Genomic DNA, 18443 nt, shown 5'->3' with positions numbered 1-18443 from the left:
ATGTATGGATCTTGACCCCTTTATTTGTACTTGGGAAAAAAAAATTAGGAGCTGGATTAGATCTAGAACACTATATAGTAGAGAATTGAGTCCACATCCCTTTCCTGGCTCTTCTCTATGTTGAAGAGCTGATGGTCTATACCAACTAGGATCACCTTCCCATTGGGCAAAGCCCAGAAATGCAAACATGATGGCTACTCTCTCAACTAGCAAAAGAGAATTGTGCTTATTAAGAGTCTAGTATGTATCAGATATTTCTGGTATGTATCACATATCTTGTTGTTTATGTAAATTTTCTTAGTCAAGTTATGTGTTAGTTGGTTTAACTCTAAGAGGGTTTCTTCATTTTCAAAATCTTTTAAGGCATGTCACTGTAACCCCCCAGCTACTGCCTTCCTGCTTTGTCATTTTTCAGGTAGTGATTAAAATAGGAGATGTGAGTATAAGAGTTCAGAAAGCCCTTATATAAACTAGAAAATAAAAAATTGTAAATAGAGTCTTATAGTCTTCTCAAAAATATGTTTTTTGAGGCCAACTGTTCCATGTGGCAGAAAGGCTTTTGGGAAAAATATTTCTTTCTAATTTGGGTAACTCAATAAAATGTTGATTAATCTTTGTTTTTATAATTTTATTAGTTTATGAGAAGATATTTTCTTTTCCAATGTTTCATTATTATTTTCTTCTTTACTTGTAGGGGTTAGATAGTCCTTCTTATATGTTAAGAGAAATCATGGAAGATAAACTCAACACTGGGATCTTCCACTAGGATTGAGGCAGCAGCATACTCTGGTTACAGTTTAACTGACTGTTTTTATCTTGTCCCATTAGGTTTGTGTTAGATGGGAGCAGTGGGATGGTAACTGACTTAGAAATAGTGGATATTTTGGATCTTCAGTACATGCATGTTAAATTAGTTCCCCGATCATGATGTGGTGATGTTTTGTACCTTCAGTTTTCTTTACAGTGAAGGTTGCTGATAGTGGAGTTTTAATAGCAGACTTGTAGTATTTATTTTCATATTCTTTTTAAGACCCTAGAAGCCCCAAACATGTTCAAAGTGTGAAACATCTTGTGTGACTATTGTAATACAGCAAGATTACATTCCAAATTTAGTTTCTGATCTTTTGTTTATTTTTACAGCTATGAAGATTTTTGTAACAACTAAAAACTCCAAAAACCAAGGAATTGAAGAAGCTTTGAAAAATCGCAATTTTACTGTAGAAAAGATGAGTGCTGAAATTAATGAGATCATTCGTGTATTACAACTCACTTCCTGGGACGAAGATGCCTGGGCCAGCAAGGTAAGTGTTATTGAGGAAGAAATAAGCAAAATCCCTAATTCTCCCCTCTTGGGGTTGTGATTGTCTCATATTTTATCTTGTAATTTCGTGCAGCATAAGACTACTTAGATATTATGAAAGTAATTTCATCTTTATTTCATGAATTGCTTGCTGCTTTTGTACTTTTCCTTTGTTTTCAGGTAGCACAAATAAATAGGTATGTGAGGTGAATGTTGGTTAAAAGCTGAGATGTGTAGCTTTTCTTTCAAACTGGAGTCTCGTTTATTGAGTTGGTGGAGGAGTTCTGCTGTGGTGTATACTCCCCTGGGTAGGAGCCCTGCCTTTCACGTGGGTGGTTGTTGCTAGGTTACTAAGTAAGATACAGAATATGCCTACAGCTGAATTTTATGGAAAACTTTTCTTAATCAGCTTTTGACCCAGAGAAATCTACGAAGGAAAATATAGGCATTTCTAAGTGTGTCTCTTTATCATTCCATTCTCCCTAAAGAAAGCTTCACTGAAATATTAGTTTTCACATTGTCTGTTAGTTTGAGGGGTCCCTTTCCCCTTGGTCTATAATTTCCTGTTGGACTCCACAAGGGCTGGTGGATTCCTCCTAGACCCCAGCAGCAGGGGTCTGAGGTGCTGCTCTGGCCTGCTTCTCCCTGTTTAGTGACTGGAAACAGAGACACTTCTCTTATAGGAGCCCAAGATGCAGACAGTGGGGGGAACCCACTGTCTCTAGGACCCAGCTTTCCCTACCGTGTGGACCCAAATGTGATCTCCAGGGCCACCCAGCAGTCTGAGAGCAGACTGCAGAATGGATTTTGTTGTATGATTTCCACTGGGTGTACAGTAGGGCTCTGTTTGTCCTCTAGGACACCTAAAAGTTAAGGTCGAAGCTGGGCCTAAAATTACCAATTCTGTCTCTTTTGTTGCTCAGGAAGTTAAACTAAATGTGTAGGAGAAATTAGTTAGATTGTCTTAACCATGGATTTGTTTTCAGAGGCATGAAATTATTGAGCAAGTCCTGAGACTATATTTTAAATCCATATGGTAAAATCATATAAAGTCTTTGATATTTTACTTAATTTTGCTTTTGCATGTTTGACAACTTTCACTTCCCTGTTATGACTTCTTTATGCATCTTTTTTTGTTCTCGTTTGTTTTATTCTTTTTCTCACGTTTAGAAGGTAAGCTTTCTCTTGCCTTTTAGTTTCTTGCTTAAAAAGAGAAAAAGCATGTCTGTGAGGTTTTCTTGTGCTGTGTGCCATGCCTTATCCTGTGTGCCGGTGTGTAGCACTGTGCTCGATTATGCGTCAGAATGTGACTAAATATGGGACTTGGGGCTGTGCTGGGCGGACTGTTTAGCTCAAAAGGAGCTGTTTTTTGGGGGGAAGCAAGAGGAAAGACATTAATATGGGATGTCAGGCTTTCTATATTTGGTGGGCGCTTTCCTCTCTTTGGGGACTTCCCTGGTGGCTCAGTGGTAAAGAATCCCCCTGCCAGTGCAGGCGATGTGGGTTCAGTCCCTGGGTCGGGAAGATCTCCTGGAGATGGAGGATCTCCTGAAGGAAATGGCAATCCACTCCAATATTCTTGCCTGGGAAATCTCACGGACAGAAGAGCCTGATGGGCCATAATCCATGGTGTCACAAAGAGTCGGACACGACTGAGCAACTAAACAATTCCTCTCTTTGAGCAGGCTCCTGGGAACTGCTTTGACCTGGTCATTCCCACTGACTTCTTTTGAGGGGCAGATTTCCCCATGTGGGTGATCCCTAAGTTATCTGTGGATCCTGCTCTTAGCAAAGGAAACTTCCAGCTGATGCCATCTCTGTATTTGTCTCTCGTGCCAGTTTCCTTTGCAGGCTCTGGAGCTTGGCTTTTGGAGATGCATCATTGAGGTTTTAAGCCATAATGAAAATAGGTAGGCTAGAGAGTCTCAATGAGGCACCTGTCCTTCACAGTAATCCAAGCCTGCAGAATCAAAAGGAAAAAGTCAGGTGTACCTAAAGTTTTTCCTAACTTCAGTCCCTGGCTCACTGCATGTTCTGCTGTGTGAGCTGTGAATCAGCCATCGTTCTCTATGACCTCATGTTCCCCTAACCTAATCTCTTTCCTTATTCTCTTCCCTTTGCTTCTAGCAGATGAGAAATAGTAAAAAATGAGGAGCAGGCACTGCAACCGTCATGTTTCTATTTTCAGAGGGGAAAAGTCATCCATCAATTAGAATAAGTCATTGAGCTTTACTTTGTGAAAATTTGAGAGCTGCTTCTTTAAAGACCAAAACCAAAACTGTGGTCAGTTGAGGTTTTCAGGAGGAAGATTAGGCATTTGGGGGCACATACAAGGGAAATAGACCTGGTCCCCACTGTGTCACAGTCTAGTAGCCATCTCAGTTTTATGCTGATCTGGAAGGAATCAGACTGTTAGGATACTGTAAAACTATCAGAATTAAAGGAAATAAATAAAATTAGCTCAGCCAAAAGAAGCTTAAGTACAAAATGACATCAGAATGAGCAATGAATATTTATTTTTAAACTTCCTTTTGCTTTTGTTATACATTTACCTGATTCAAAAGTCAAAATGCTGTAAAAAGATATATATGACATAGCTAACTCTCATCCCAATCCCTTTCCACTCTATCTCCCTTACCCGCTAAGAGTAATTGTTTTTATGAGTGGCAAGAATATTTAGAAAAAAATTTTACCCTGAAAATGGAAGTTGGTAACTAGGATTTTAGTTATTTTTCAGTTCAGTAGCATTATGCATCTTTCATTGCTCACTTGTAAGCAGTGAATTAATCAGACCCTGTGTCTGTCTGTGACCTCTGGGTTCCCATTCTGTTTTAATACATGCAATATTTTTACCTCCTCTCACCCCTTACCAATAAAGAATTAACTTTGTCTTACCATACTTGTTTCATGCCTCCCCATTGGTGCAGTTTTCTCCTGGAAAGTGATGATTCCTCTAGAAAAGTGGGGGAAGAAAGTAAGTGGAAAAAATTCTTGGTAAAAGTACGTCTTGCCGAATAAATTAAGATTTTAAAGAGGCAATGCAATAGCTGACTATTTTATGTTTTATACCTACATTCAGATGGCAGATTTACAAATCTAAAAGTATTTTGACTTAAAACCCTTCCTTTTATTTTGAAAATAAAAGTTCTCCCCCCTTAAATCAATAATCATCTTATTATGATTTTTAAAAACTAGTTTAGCATTTTTCCTGAGAATACATCATGAGACAAAAAATTTTAGGGATTAAACAGAATTCACATTTTACCCTTTGTAAATTTAGCAATATATATTAATCTTTTTTGGTGTTTATATTACTTGTATTTTGATGCATGTTGAGAATAAAGAGGAAATGAGAAAAATTTTAAAAATGTTTCATTACTGAGAATTTTTGGACCCTATGAGGTGTTCCTGTAACTGCACCCTGAGTCAGTTATTCAGAATTTGTCCCTGTGGTATATCTCCTTCCACTGTGGGCCTAGGTTGGTGGTGGGTAAATGTAGTGAGTGACTCAGATGTCTTTGTGCAGATTAGAGTACCAAAGAAGGAAATACTGCTTAGAACCTGTGATTCTATAACACTTTCCCTTACTGCAGACCATTGGGGTTTAAGTGTTGATTTTTATTTCAATTTTGAAAAAATAAGGTTATCTATGAGCTTTTTATGAGTCTTTTAATGTGATGCAATATTAGTATTCTAGTATGCAGCTAACACAACAAAGGATTTATCTCTTAGAGTCTGAGATAAATAGTTAATTTAAGCGTTTATATATCTTACCCTCTCCCCCAACCAAAGGAGAAAAGCCCACCATGTTAAATTGACATTTCCCTTCTGATCCAAGTGATTTTTTAGTTGATACAACTGATTGTGTTCACGTAGGTGGTGCAGAATTGTAGCACTGAGAAGGTATTCTTAGAAATGGGGAACTGATGCCTGGGAGGCTTGCCTGGAGGTTCAGGGCTAGACAACTTTCTCTCCTTAGTTAAATGTAGTTTACAAGATTTTGTGTTACTGCCCAATTTAACTTTCCAAAAACATCTTTGTTTAAAATATGGATTTGGAGTTAGAAATGTGGTCAGAAATGGAATGGAGTGGGAAGGGTGGGGACAGGAGGTGTTAGTGGAAAAAGGAGAGTAGGTTGGACAGTGAATGAGAGGGGGTCCTTAGTCACATATTTAAAATTTTCAAGAGCATGGGATTGCAGGAGCTCACCTTTCCTACCACACTTCCTCTTGACTGTTTGTGGGAGAAACTCAGTGGTTCTTAGTATTAATATTATTCAATGTTCTTTAGGTCTAACTCTGTATTAAATTTCAAAAGTGTTTCAGTTCCTGGAAAAGCGTGGAAAAAGAAGTCTTTTAGGTTGTCCTTCTGACTTTCAGTATGTGTGGCGGAGTTTCAAGGAACTGTGTTTCTTCATTTAAAACCTGAACTCCTAAGAGTTTTACAATAAAAGGAACCAGAGCAAGAGGGGCCAGAACCCTGCCAGCTGTCCCCAGAGCTGCACAACTATATCTGATCTTTTTTATATTCACTAAAAAAAAAAACCCAACAAAACCCAACAACAACAATAAACAGAGAATAGGTTGGTGAAGACTTTTCTCGTTCCCAAATTTGAGATATTATAGAGAAAAGTACTTAGTGAAGGTGCAGTTTTTTTCTCTTGTGTTTCATACCCATAGTGTACTCTGGGTACTTAGACCTACATGGCAAGGTTTAACTAAAAGTTCTGTGGTACATAATGTAGTTGGCCACAGAGTTATGGTTATTTTCATCCTTTATAAATATCTCAAAATTGCTTCTTAGTCCTAGTTGAATTTGTTTATATTATATCTAGTGTTAGTATACTTCTATTGTTGCTTATGTCAGAATTCTGTTACTTCCATAATAAACACTCCCCTTCAAAAGAAATTCTTACGACATTCTTAGGACACCACAATTTATGTTCCTATAGACATTTTTGCTTTTAATGTGGTTGGTCAAAAAGTTTGTTGGGGACTTGAACAAACTTCTTGGTCAACCCAATAGATATGACATTTAAATGTTCTATGTTTAAATGATTATTTACAACTTGTCTTATTCCAGAAAGAATTTAATGTGGCCCTCCCAGTTTTAAATCTCCAAAATTGTCTAAAATTGATTCTGTTAAAATTTTTGCTAACTAATTGAATTTCCCAGTTTAAAAATGCATCTTCATTGCATATTTGCCACTGATTCTTTTTAAGAGAAAATGATAGTAATTATAAAAAATAATGTTAACTTCTTCATATTGTCATATCTTCTCAGGACCAAATTAGTCCCATCCTTAGAGTTGGATTCTTTCCTTGAAGTGTGGTAGCCATGCTTTATTAGGGAGAGAAAAAACAGTAACTTTTGAGGATACTGAATGCTGAGCAAAACCGATTTTTCTATTGTGTTTCAAATCATTTTTGGGCAGTGGTGAGTAAAGGCAGTTATTTAGGTTAGTAAGAATTATAAATTTGATTTATAGAGCTAATTTTCTGGGCAGTGACTGTATTAACCAATCCAAACTGGCAAAGCAAAAGATTTGCTGACTACTGTAAAAGGTTAGTGGAATCTTTGACAACTCTCTTTGGTAAAAGAAAAAAAAATTCTTGAATTTCATTCATCAGAAAATAATGAGATTTGAGATCAAATGGGGCTTCTAGGACTGAGCCCCTTAATTTAAAATTGAAGTTAAATGAAGCAATGAGGGAAAAAATGGCTAAAGTAGAATCTAACATGCAAGAAATGCTCAATTAAGGTTAGTTTCCTAACTAATAGCTGTTAATGCTAGAGTAGACACTAGAAAATTTCTGATCTTTGTTTGCTCTTAAATTTAGATTTTGAAATATAAATATCTATTGAATTTTTCACAAAATATATGTGTATCAGAGAAATAGTTATTAAGAGGTTTTAAATTAAGTATTTTTACATGATTTCAGTTTCTCCTCTTCAGCATGTGCACAGTATTTCCTAGGTGAGAGATTGTGAATTTTTAAAAAATCTATATCTAGACAAAGTCCTATAACTTGTATTAGACCCTGAAGGCTATCCAGCTCGGAGGTTGGGTATTGCCTGAGGCTTTCTTTAAAACGATATTAATTTGGGTCTTGCTAATTTGGAATTAAACTAAAGTTGACTTTTGAAGGCAAGGTTTGCTGTACAGAGTAATTAGAACAAGATGGAGGAGGAACAAATATTTGAGAATCAAAGCACTTAAATGCCACTTGTCTACTTGCACTAAATACAAATGGATTTAAAAATAGATCCTTCTACAACTCAGACTTTTGATAGATAGCTATCATAATTTCATACACCTCAATAATAAAACTATTTTATTTCCATTTTTTTCAGTAATTTAGTTCACTTCTTTTTAGTTGCTGTGGATGAGAATGTGTTTTTTAGAGCCTGAAGTAGACAAGTTTATAACAGGAGAACAGTCTGTATCTGTTTAGATGGGGAAAGAGGGAGTCTAAAGCTGTGAGTTCTATAATTTGACTGAGTACTTTGGAAAAGCTGGGGTCAGTTCTGCTGAAACTCTAAGCCTAATTATGAATGCTCCCTAGTGCTGGGTTTTGTTTGCGTTTAAAGTGGGGTGCTCTTAGTGCCCCCAAGTGGAAAACTGGTGGCACCACACCTTTAAGAACCCAAATTTACAACAGTGGAAATTGAAAAGAGGTGGGGATTTAAGACATTCCGTAGAGTTTCAGAGGGTAACTCTGTACTTTGATGGATGGACTCTGTAACAGCCAGTTCCCTGAGTGTTAATAACAGAGAGAGGGAGACTGACTTTTAAGATGTTAGAGACTTAAGAGATGGCCAGTCATTCAGTTGTGAGAATGGGTTCATACGTATTTGTTATATTGTTTTCTGTATTTTTATTTGCTTAAAAAACCCTATTAAAATATGTGTATATTTTAAAAGTGATTAGTCTGTTTAGACTTCTCATGCTATATCCTGGGAGGTTTTATGCTAGTCACTATGAATCCTGATTGTAAACAATAGATTGAGACCCCCTTATTCTATCCTGCCTCTTCTTCCAGGTTAGGGATGGTAAGGGAACTAAGGATGAGGAGTGGCAGAGAAGGCTGAATGTATTTTCTTGTGATACATTCAGTGGTTTATTTGTGGAATTAAAACTAAATTGCTAGATTAAAATGTTCAGTTTTCTTCTAACCAGTAATTTCAGGTTCCTTGGGTTAATTAAACATAGTGAAATATCATCCAGTGTGTATATTTCAAAACAAGATGTAAGAGAAACCGTGATTTGTGGCACCACATCCTAATGAGGCTTCTCTGAAGCCAGGAAGGCTTTGGCAGGGCTGCAGTATATGAATGTTGACTAGTAGAAAGGCTGATAATGAGGCATGTGACAAAAGGGCTTTTTCTTGCTAATGATATAAAACTGCTTTGACTTGAGCAGTTTTACCAGTTTTCATAGTTTAGCAATAGGGAGACCAGAAGATAGAATTAACTGAAGATTTGCATGCAAGATGTTGCATTTTGACAGAAATAAGCGTTATGGTGTGATGAGAATATTTTTAAGGCTGTTGGAGGACTACTGTAGCTATTGTATGTTAATGGTGTAACTTCTCTGTCTTACTTTGTATCATGGTATTTCAGTTTTTGCAAAGAAGATAATTTATACTTTTCTTCAAAAGGACACTGAAGCCATGAAGAGAGCACTGGCCTCCATAGACTCCAAACTGAACCAGGCTAAAGGTTGGCTCCGCGATCCCAATGCCTCCCCAGGTAACCCTCTGGTTTTACTTTTCTGATAGATACATCAAAAAGCAGGCAGAAAGAAAAAAAAAAAAGAATTTATTTCATAATCTCATAATTCTGAGATAACTACTGCAACATTTAGGGGCATATGCCATTCTCTGTTAGTTTTGACTAATTGAAGCATTTCTGGTCCTCTAAAGGATGAAGGGCATGAATTAATTACCTCTCATCACAGAGGAATAAACCAAAGTGAACTGGGCATTCTTTGCCAGATTATTGGTTCACCCTTTCCCTGAATCAGAAAGGTAATTATTTTGAATAAAAGCTCTTCTCTTCTAGTTCCCATTGGGCAGATTTCCATTTATGCCAACAGAATACTTAATTAAGCAGATGAAATGATGATGCTAATAAGAATTGGGAAGCAAAGTTGACTTGTATAAAGATAAGACCCAAATAGGCTATTGAGCTAGGCTTTATGGATTTTCTAATCTAATATTTATTCAGTTTTAGATTAATATTTGAATGAATATATAAAGCCTAATAGAGTTTGGAGGTGTTAAGTACTATTAAATTGTTAGAGCCTACTTTCATCTCATCCATATGCTTACCACAAGCTGCTTATTATCTCCAGCTGTTTATGGTTCCAACGATCTTTTTCAGCAGTCTCTGTGGTTGAAACCTCACCCTACGGTTTAAGGGCATTGCTTGGCTATTAACTATCAGATGTATTGCCTTCTATTCACTAGTCATTTAAAATCATCCATTCCTTCATGAATGAAATGACTTGTAAAGCGTCCTCTCTAAATAATTAATAGATCTATAATGTAGATATTGAATCTCTCTCTCTCTTTTTTTTTTCTGGCTGCCCCTGGCTTGTGGGATCTCAGTTCCCCAGCCAGGGATTGAACTCAGGCCATGGCAGTGAAAGCCCAACATCCTAACCACTAGGCTACCAGGGTACTCCCTTGAATATCTCTTTATTTTAGGTGATGCTGGTGAACAGGCCATCAGGCAGATCTTAGATGAAGCTGGAAAAGTTGGTGAACTCTGTGCAGGCAAAGAACGCAGGGAGATCCTGGGAACCTGCAAAATGCTAGGGCAGATGACTGACCAAGTGGCTGACCTCCGAGCCAGGTAAAGTTCCTCTGCTCTCACCAGAGCACTGGTGGTAACAACTGGGATCTTGCTTCTGATGGAGTGATTCAGAAGCAAGTTTCTGTGAATTTTACTGAGTTCTCTTTGGCTAATAGATAACATAGGTATTACATTCTGTGTTGGAATTGGAGTGAATTTTCCTTTTGATGAACTTTTAAAATATGTAGATGCCTTGTAGTAAAGTTGAAGTTGAAACAGAAATATGTTTTTATAGTTTCTAGTCATAGGCTTATGAAAAACAAGGTATAGTGGATAGATGTCTTTTATGAAGGATGATGGAGAGAAAAAGAAACATAAATTGGAATTTAAAAAATCAGTTAAATAGATTATCCTCTGTGTTGGTCATATCTAGGCTCTGTTGAGTTTCTATTTGAGTATTATTCATTTAGTTTTATAATTCTTTTATCTATCTCTTAGCCACTTCAAGTTTTGGCTTTTAGAATCCAACTCCATTCCTCCAAACTGTGTTTAGTTTGCTGATAAGAAAACTCAGTATAATAGGTTTGTTTGGAACTCATACATATAGTTAATGAAGTTCTAAAAGATCTTCAATTTTTATGAAATTTTATACTATGGATATTGAGAAAATTGAGGTATAGATAGAGTTTAATTTTGCTTCAAGATGGTCATGACACATCTCGAGGTAACTGGAATTACCTACAAACTGAGACCTCAGGAACACTCCTTGATGTGTTGCACACCATTACACATGGCCTCAAATGTATTAACATAATGGAATCCAGAATATAGTTATTTTTTTTCTTTGGCCATGCCATGTGGCATGTGGGATCTTCATTTCCCAATCAGGGATTGAACCTGTGTCCCCTGCATTACAGAGTCTTAACCACTGGACGACCAGGGAAGTCCTAAATACGGTTCCTAACCTGTTTTGGACCCAGGTCATTTTTATAATTTGATGGAGACTATCAATCTCTACCTAAAAAAGATGCATATAAACATGCTTATACAATATTAGGTGTAATTTCCAGAAGTTCATGGATTCACTGTAGCCCTGGAAGCTCCATGGGCTTCAGGGTAAGAGTCTTTACCTTGAAGGAAAGAAGAAACTGCATAAATAAATGTGATCTCATTGAGTGCAGTGGGCCTTTTCTCCTGCTGTAAAGCAGTCTCCTCTGTCATGAGCCTGACAGAAACTTTACAGAAAGGACAAAAAGAAGTCCTGTTCCCATTTGGAGAAATGCCAATGCCTTTTTGACAAGATTCTTGGCTCTTCTAATTTCTCTTGGCTCTTCTAATTTCTCTCTGCTGCCTCTTTTGTCTGCAGCCTTTTCACAGTGTGGTAGACAGCTTTCAGTTGGAATTCTCAAGTACACAGTTATATGTATTTAGAGAAAGATGAATCTGAACAAGAGAATGAGGTAGTTTCCGTACAGGATCGACCATAAATCTATAAAGAGAAAAGGTTGAAGCAGTGAGGAGCCCCAGTGAGTCTGCTTCACACTGGCGCCTGCAATCTCCTTTCACAATGAAAGAGTGCAAAGCTGTCTCCCTGTTATCCTTTCTTGGATATGCCTAACTTTCTAACAGTTTAGCGGCTGAAACTCAATAACAGTTTCCTCTTTAGTATTCTTTTATTCAGTCACCTAGGATTGTAAATGTATATTTTCCTCTCCATGGGACTCAATAAGCTTTTTCTTTTGAATGAAAAATTATGTAGCCCATAAATATTTTTACTTTTTCACAGTTGGACTCTTACACAAACAAGGTTCCTCATCATGAATTTTTAGATTTGAAAGAAAAAAGCAAGTTAAAACATAAAAAGTATCTTTCCAAAAGTCTCAGATCCTTTGCCATAAAACGGAGGTGTCAAGCATAAGTAAAACGTGTATATATTTAAATACAAATATTATTGGCAATAAATATTATTGAGTTCACTACCTCAAATATTGGTGTACATGAGAAACATAAGTTTAAAAAAGAGGTTAGATAGATGAATGATAAGTCCATAATCCATACTATCATTAAAGGAAGCAAAGATGTTTGGAGGTTATCCTAAAATCAGAAGCTTGGGTTATGATTAGCCATGCTGTTGGACCAAATGATGGAGTTGTTGCTCACTATCATTGAATTTACCAGGCTGGGTAGACTAAAAAATATGAGAATATAAAAAGATGGCGTATCTTACTTTCTTATGACTTGGGAAGTCTCTTACAAAGGGAAAGTAAGTTTCCACTAACTCGCATCATTTTTTGTAGTAGCAGCATACTACTTCTGAGAAAGGAAAATAAAGAAATTAGTTATTTAGGAACTTGGCGAGAACTTGTCACTCTGTGCCCTTTCCCTCAGTACTAACTGCTTTTGATACATACAGGATGCATAGGGATGGAAGGTCGATGTTTAAGATTACCATTAGGTTATGATAATGACAATTCTGTAGTAATAATAGTTATATCTGTGTATTGGTTTATTGCCAAACTGTTTTCAACTATTTCTTTTTGTGTGGCACCACTCTGTTTGATAAGCAGGGCAAGTATTGTTACCTACCCACTCTTCATTTTCTAAGTTAGAAAACTGAAGCCCAAAGAAGTTAAACATAAGGTTCCACAGGTACAGGAGCCAGGATTTGAACACAGATCTCCTTGGTCCTGGTGCGGTGTGCTTTCAGTAACACCATGCATGCTGCCTCCTGAAACATTTTCAATGTATATTTGCCCATAAATAAGACAATCTAATGGGCTGTTTATTTCTAAAGCATACCTACTATGGTAACAAACCCTCCATAGCAGTAAGATCACAAGTGGGTTTGCCCCTCTAAAGATTAGGTTTGGTTATGTAATCACCAAGAGGAAAATTATAATTATCAGAATTTGCAGGTCTAGTCTTAAAGTGGTTATTCAGTTCCTTAAAGCTTCTGTATGATATTGTTGTTTTCTTTTTTGTTTTGTTTTGACCATGCTGTACAACATGTAGGGTCTTAATAATTCAACCAGGGATCGAACTCATGCTTGTTGCAGTGGAAACTCAGAGTCTTAACCACTGAATTGCCAGAAAAGTCCCTGCTACTGGTTTTAAGATGGTTTGGATGTTTTGCTTTGTTTCTCTCTGTTTCCTTGTGTTATCCCAGATTTAGTGGAGAAAAGGAAAAAGGACAAATATGCAAAATGATACACACTATGCTTTTAGTATTATTTTGCCATTAAGATTTTGAGAGAGTACAATAGCAACAATCTGTCTGTTTGAGTAGAGGACAAGGAGCCTCACCCGTGGCCATGCAGAAAGCCCAGCAAGTGTCTCAGGGTCTGGATGTGCTCACAGCAAAAGTGGAAAATGCAGCCCGCAAGCTGGAAGCCATGACCAACTCAAAGCAGAGCATTGCAAAGAAGATCGATGCTGCTCAGGTAGCGATGGTGATTTTCAGGAGGGGTGGGAAATAAAAGACAAAGAGAAATGTTCTATAAATATCCTATATCTCCCTCCTCCCGATTTTCTGTGGGTGGATCATGGGTGTTTCTAAGTGGTGACTGATTCCCAGCAGCTGTCATTGTTAACATGTTTCCTACTACCACAGGCTGAAGACTAATGTTTATCTATATTTTGAAATGGAGATCTTAATTTCGAATACTTCAGTTAGTTAGAAATAAGTGTTCTGAGTACCATTCTCCTAGTTCCTGATGGAGATTGCTGCTGCTGCTAAGTCGCTTCAGTCGTGTCCAACTCTGTGCGACCCCATAGATGGCAGCCCACCAGGCTCCCCCGTCCCTGGGCTTCTCCAGGCAGTATGTTAAACCTGTTCTTCATCTCAGAATTCACAACTATATTTGGTCATAGCAATGTTAAAGGGGTCAAAGTTTTCGATACTACTCTACTGTAAAATGATTTTCAAGTATTTCATGAAGAAAAATGTTTAAGAAACTGAAGAATTAATAAGGTATGATTAATTCAAAGATAAGATAAAACTCATGAAGATATTTTATCCTGATGAGAATAAAAAAGTCAGTTTTAACAAGATGGATTGATTTGATTTTCCCTTAGCAAGAACCAATGTAAAATAATAAAGACTAGCATTATTGCTGATATGCCTTGTGATTACTTTTGAAATATTTCTGATGCCCTTGTTAAGTTGAATAAAATTGGTTCATGAGTAAATCACAGTGTGCTTCTTTTTCATTTCTGTGTGTGTAGAATTGGCTTGCAGATCCGAATGGTGGACCAGAAGGAGAAGAACAGATTCGAGGGGCTTTGGCTGAAGCTCGGAAAATAGCAGAATTATGTGATGATCCTAAAGAGAGAGATGACATTCTGCGTTCTCTTGGAGAAATATCTGCTCTGACTTCTAAATTAGGAGATCTACGGAGACAGTATGTATTTAATCAGTTAAATGATGCTTTACCTCCTCCCTTCTCCCCCCTGAGCACATATGTAGTTAAATTTTATAGGTTAAATGCACATATGATGCTCTTCTCCTGTATTCTCATTGATTCTGTGTGACATGGTAAGGGCAGATGGTTTAAAATTATTAATTAATTTAGGATACTAAGAACACCTTTTTTGGGATCTGTTTTTTAAATTTCTTAGGACATCCTGCTACACCATATTTGTGACTTTTCTGTTTTGCAGGCATATGAGGAAAATAACTTGTGGCTAGCTGTGAAAAGATAGGGGTGTGTGGGGGGTAGGATTGAGGAGACATAAGAAAATATTTTCTTCCTTCCTAAGCAGTGTATTTTTTATGTAGCAATTATAAAAGATCCTTAAATATGATATTCTCACCACAGCTTCTTTTGAAGATTTTTTTTTAAAAATCAGACAGATAAGGCCTTCTTAGCACCTACTTTGATTATATTGAAAAAAGGTGTTGCTTTCTCCTTTTGAAAGATATTTTTCTGTCTTAAGAAAGCAACTGCATCACATGCTAAAAGGACATTAAGAAAGTGTACAATAGCAAAAGTTAAGAGTTGATTCTCTCTCCCGCCTCAGTCCTCTAGCCACTTCTCTAGGGATAACGATAGTCAAGTATCTTGAGAGATTTAAGATACTTGAATGCTTCAGTTCCTGTTTTTCGGTGTTTCATTTAACTTGTATGTTTCAGTTCCTGTTCTTCCATGGGAGAGTGCCTACCTTTTTCCCAAAGAGGTACTTTAGAGTTCTTTCAAATCTTACGTTGGCTAAGAGAGCAATATTGGCTAAGAAAGCAAACTCCTGCCTCAGACCATGAAATAGAAATGAGCGAGAGCAGGGTGGACATACTTTAGGCAGGAGGTTGTGGTGATAGAGAGCAGCTTATGTAATAGCTAAGATTTGATTTGGTATCAAGCTCAATCAATTGGGGGTCACTGCTTTATACCCCAAATCTTAAATTATGTAGGTGGGAAAATGTATAACTAGACAATTGTAAAATACAATGGGTTTCCCAGGTAGTGCTAAAGAACCCGCCTATCCATGCATGAGACATAAGAGACGTGGGTTCGATTCCTGGGTCAGGAAGATGCTCTGGCGTATGGCAGGGCAACCCACTCTAGTATTCTTGCCTGGAGAATCCCAAGGAGAGAGGAGCCTGGTGGGCTACAGTCCATAGGGTCTCAAAGAGTCAGACACAACTGAAGCGACTGAGCACCCACACACGCAAAATACAGTATCGACAAATTTAGGCATCTGTTTATTAACATTAGCCTGTTAGTGCAGTCTGCTTACATTTTTACTATATACAAAAATACACAGAGAGGAAACTGTGTTCTCAGGATCTAAACACAAGCCCATATTCATAGCAAGCACTCATTAATGTTTCTTAATGAAGAGAGAGTTAATGATGACACTGATAACAGCAGACCTTCATGTTTGGTCACATGCCATCATTACTTATAGTATCTATCTAATATATGTATTTATATAAAACTTCCTGACAGGGCAGTTACCTTTTTTGTCCAGCTTTACAAAAATGGAGAAAGTATAAAAATTTAGAATCATAAAGGAGCTCTTAAGATGGTATCTAAGTTAGTCATTCTGTCAGGTAGGCTAATATTTGCGGTTTTCTTAGTGAGACAGGTACACTTCTCCTGGTTTACTTTTCTATGGCCTACTGGATTTGAGCTATAGAATGAGTCATACTCTTGAGGTGGCAGGCTAGAGGGAAGGATCAGTCAGCTAATCTATTGATGACTGAGCTCAGCTTACCAAATGGTTGAGCTTGGTTGAGCCAGAATGACCAAACTCATATTTAACTATCTTAACTAGGAAAAACAATCAGAATTTATAGTATTAATTTCTTATTTAAGGGCCAAATAGATAAATCCCTTTCCTTTCAAGTCAAGTTAATAATAATCATTAGCAATTTATCATTTCATTAGCATTCCTATTATCAGTTTAGTCATCTCAATGTAAAGAGTATCTTGATGTAACAAGGTGACTATTTTTTTCTCTGCAGAGGAAAAGGAGATTCCCCAGAGGCCCGAGCATTAGCCAAACAGGTAGCCACAGCCCTACAGAATTTACAGACTAAAACAAACAGGGCTGTGGCCAACAGCAGACCTGCCAAAGCAGCTGTCCACCTTGAAGGCAAGATTGAGCAAGCGCAGCGGTGGATTGATAATCCTACTGTGGATGACCGGGGAGTTGGTAAGGCTATTAGTGGACTTAGCCCTCATTAAACTTATTTCAGTGAAAATAAGCAAGTTGTTGCAAGAGATCCTGTGTCATCTGTGATTAGGTACAGAGGGGCTCTTTAGTCACTGCTGAGTAAGTAATTCCATAGTAGGACTTCATCTCTGAATGTACCCAGTAGTATTTCTTTGATTTAATCAAAAGTATTAGCAAATAAATGATTTTGTTGCAGGCAAATAGAAAAGTCCTCAGGTTGCAATTGAAACTTTGAGCTGATTATTTCCAGTTTAAGTGTACTTTCATTCTATTATATTTCTTTCTGTTATTACAGTCCTTAGAAAGTTGACAGCTAAATATAATTTTTAAAACTAAATAAAAGGTACTTAACTACCAACGTTATTTTCAGTTATGAAGTCTCCTGTATCACACAATCACCTGTAGAATTGATAACCTAAAATTTTGATTTTTGAGAGATTTTAGGAATGGAACTATAAGAATTTAGGTCATATTATGATAGCAAGCCTGTTGAAGCTGAAAGATATATTTAGTTTGTTTGCTGCATTCATTGGAAAAATTTTAATTATTTTAATTAATCCAGTGTTGGCTGATCAGGCAGATGTATAATTTACTGGTGGAGGAATAACTTGGTACAAATTTTCTGAATGGCAATTTGGAATTATTATATGTCAGGAGCTTTAAAAAAAGTTTATACCCATTGATTCAGCATTTTGACTTATAGGAATTTATTCTAAGAAATAATTAGAGATATTTCTAAGGAGTTACAATAATGTATATAAACAACAAAAATATTTAATAAGTAAATTGTCAACAATTAGGTTCATATGATAAAATATTACATAAATTTTAGATCATGATTTTTGAATAATATTTCATGATGTAGAAAAATGCTCATGTTAAATAAAAAGAAGCACAGAATAAAAGTTAATGTATAGTTTATCCCAGATTTATAAAAGAGAAATGTATGTATGTATATAGAGGAGCATGCAATGCATTAAAAAAAACTGGCAGGAAATGTTCAAATATATTAGTCTCCGAGAGATGGGATTATGGGTGGTTTATATTTTTTTACATTTTTTATATTTCTCAAATGTTTTGTCTTTTTAGTGGAGGGGAGGAACACACCACTAAATGTTACTATTAAAAAAAGAAATCCTTACCAGAATGGCACAGTGATTGGCCTCTCCATATCCATGTGAGTGTCAGTGTTTTCCCTCCTGGTACAGGTCAGGCTGCCATCCGAGGGCTTGTGGCCGAAGGACATCGTCTGGCTAATGTCATGATGGGGCCTTATCGCCAGGATCTTCTTGCACAGTGTGACCGAGTGGACCAGCTGACAGCCCAGCTGGCTGACCTGGCTGCCAGAGGGGAAGGGGAGAGCCCCCAGGCGAGAGCTCTTGCATCTCAGCTCCAAGACTCCTTAAAGGTAGAGCTCGGGAGCGTGTATCATTGCATTTCTTATGCTTAACTATAATTGAAAAACTAGGGAGGGAGAGAGTTTTTAAAATACATAATTTCCTGAGTCTAGGGAAAGTGAAAAAGATGTGATCAAGAATGTGAGAAAATCCAGAGTTTATTAGGAAAAAGCTTATCAGTGTGTGATAGGAGTTAAAATTGTGTTTCCCAAGAAATACAAGAGCTCTTTCATAGCTGCTCTACCACGTATCACTTACACTTGTTTAGTCAG

General features: G+C 37.0%; 1 protein-coding gene across 4 annotated transcripts in view; it reads left to right on the top strand.

The window, feature by feature from the left end:
* Window positions 1-18443, top strand: part of VCL (vinculin) — a 111997-nt gene that overhangs the window by 71801 nt on the left and 21753 nt on the right. For 2 of the 4 annotated variants that reach the window (XM_052639390.1, XM_052639388.1), the window contains exons 6-12: window positions 1141-1301; window positions 8962-9052; window positions 10012-10159; window positions 13386-13539; window positions 14324-14499; window positions 16563-16753; window positions 17983-18182. In XM_052639390.1, the coding sequence (XP_052495350.1) occupies window positions 1141-1301; window positions 8962-9052; window positions 10012-10159; window positions 13386-13539; window positions 14324-14499; window positions 16563-16753; window positions 17983-18182 (1121 nt within the window). Of the gene's footprint in view, window positions 1-1140; window positions 1302-8958; window positions 9053-10011; window positions 10160-13385; window positions 13540-14323; window positions 14500-16562; window positions 16754-17982; window positions 18183-18443 lie in introns of all 4 variants that reach the window. The other 2 variants (XM_052639389.1, XM_052639387.1) reach the window with 1 other exon arrangement.

The sequence above is a fragment of the Budorcas taxicolor genome, chromosome 5 (genome assembly GCF_023091745.1).
Source record: "Budorcas taxicolor isolate Tak-1 chromosome 5, Takin1.1, whole genome shotgun sequence".
NCBI classification, from domain to species: Eukaryota; Metazoa; Chordata; class Mammalia; order Artiodactyla; family Bovidae; genus Budorcas; species Budorcas taxicolor.
Note: the sequence above shows the minus strand (reverse complement) of the source record. Positions and strands in the feature narration are given on the sequence as shown.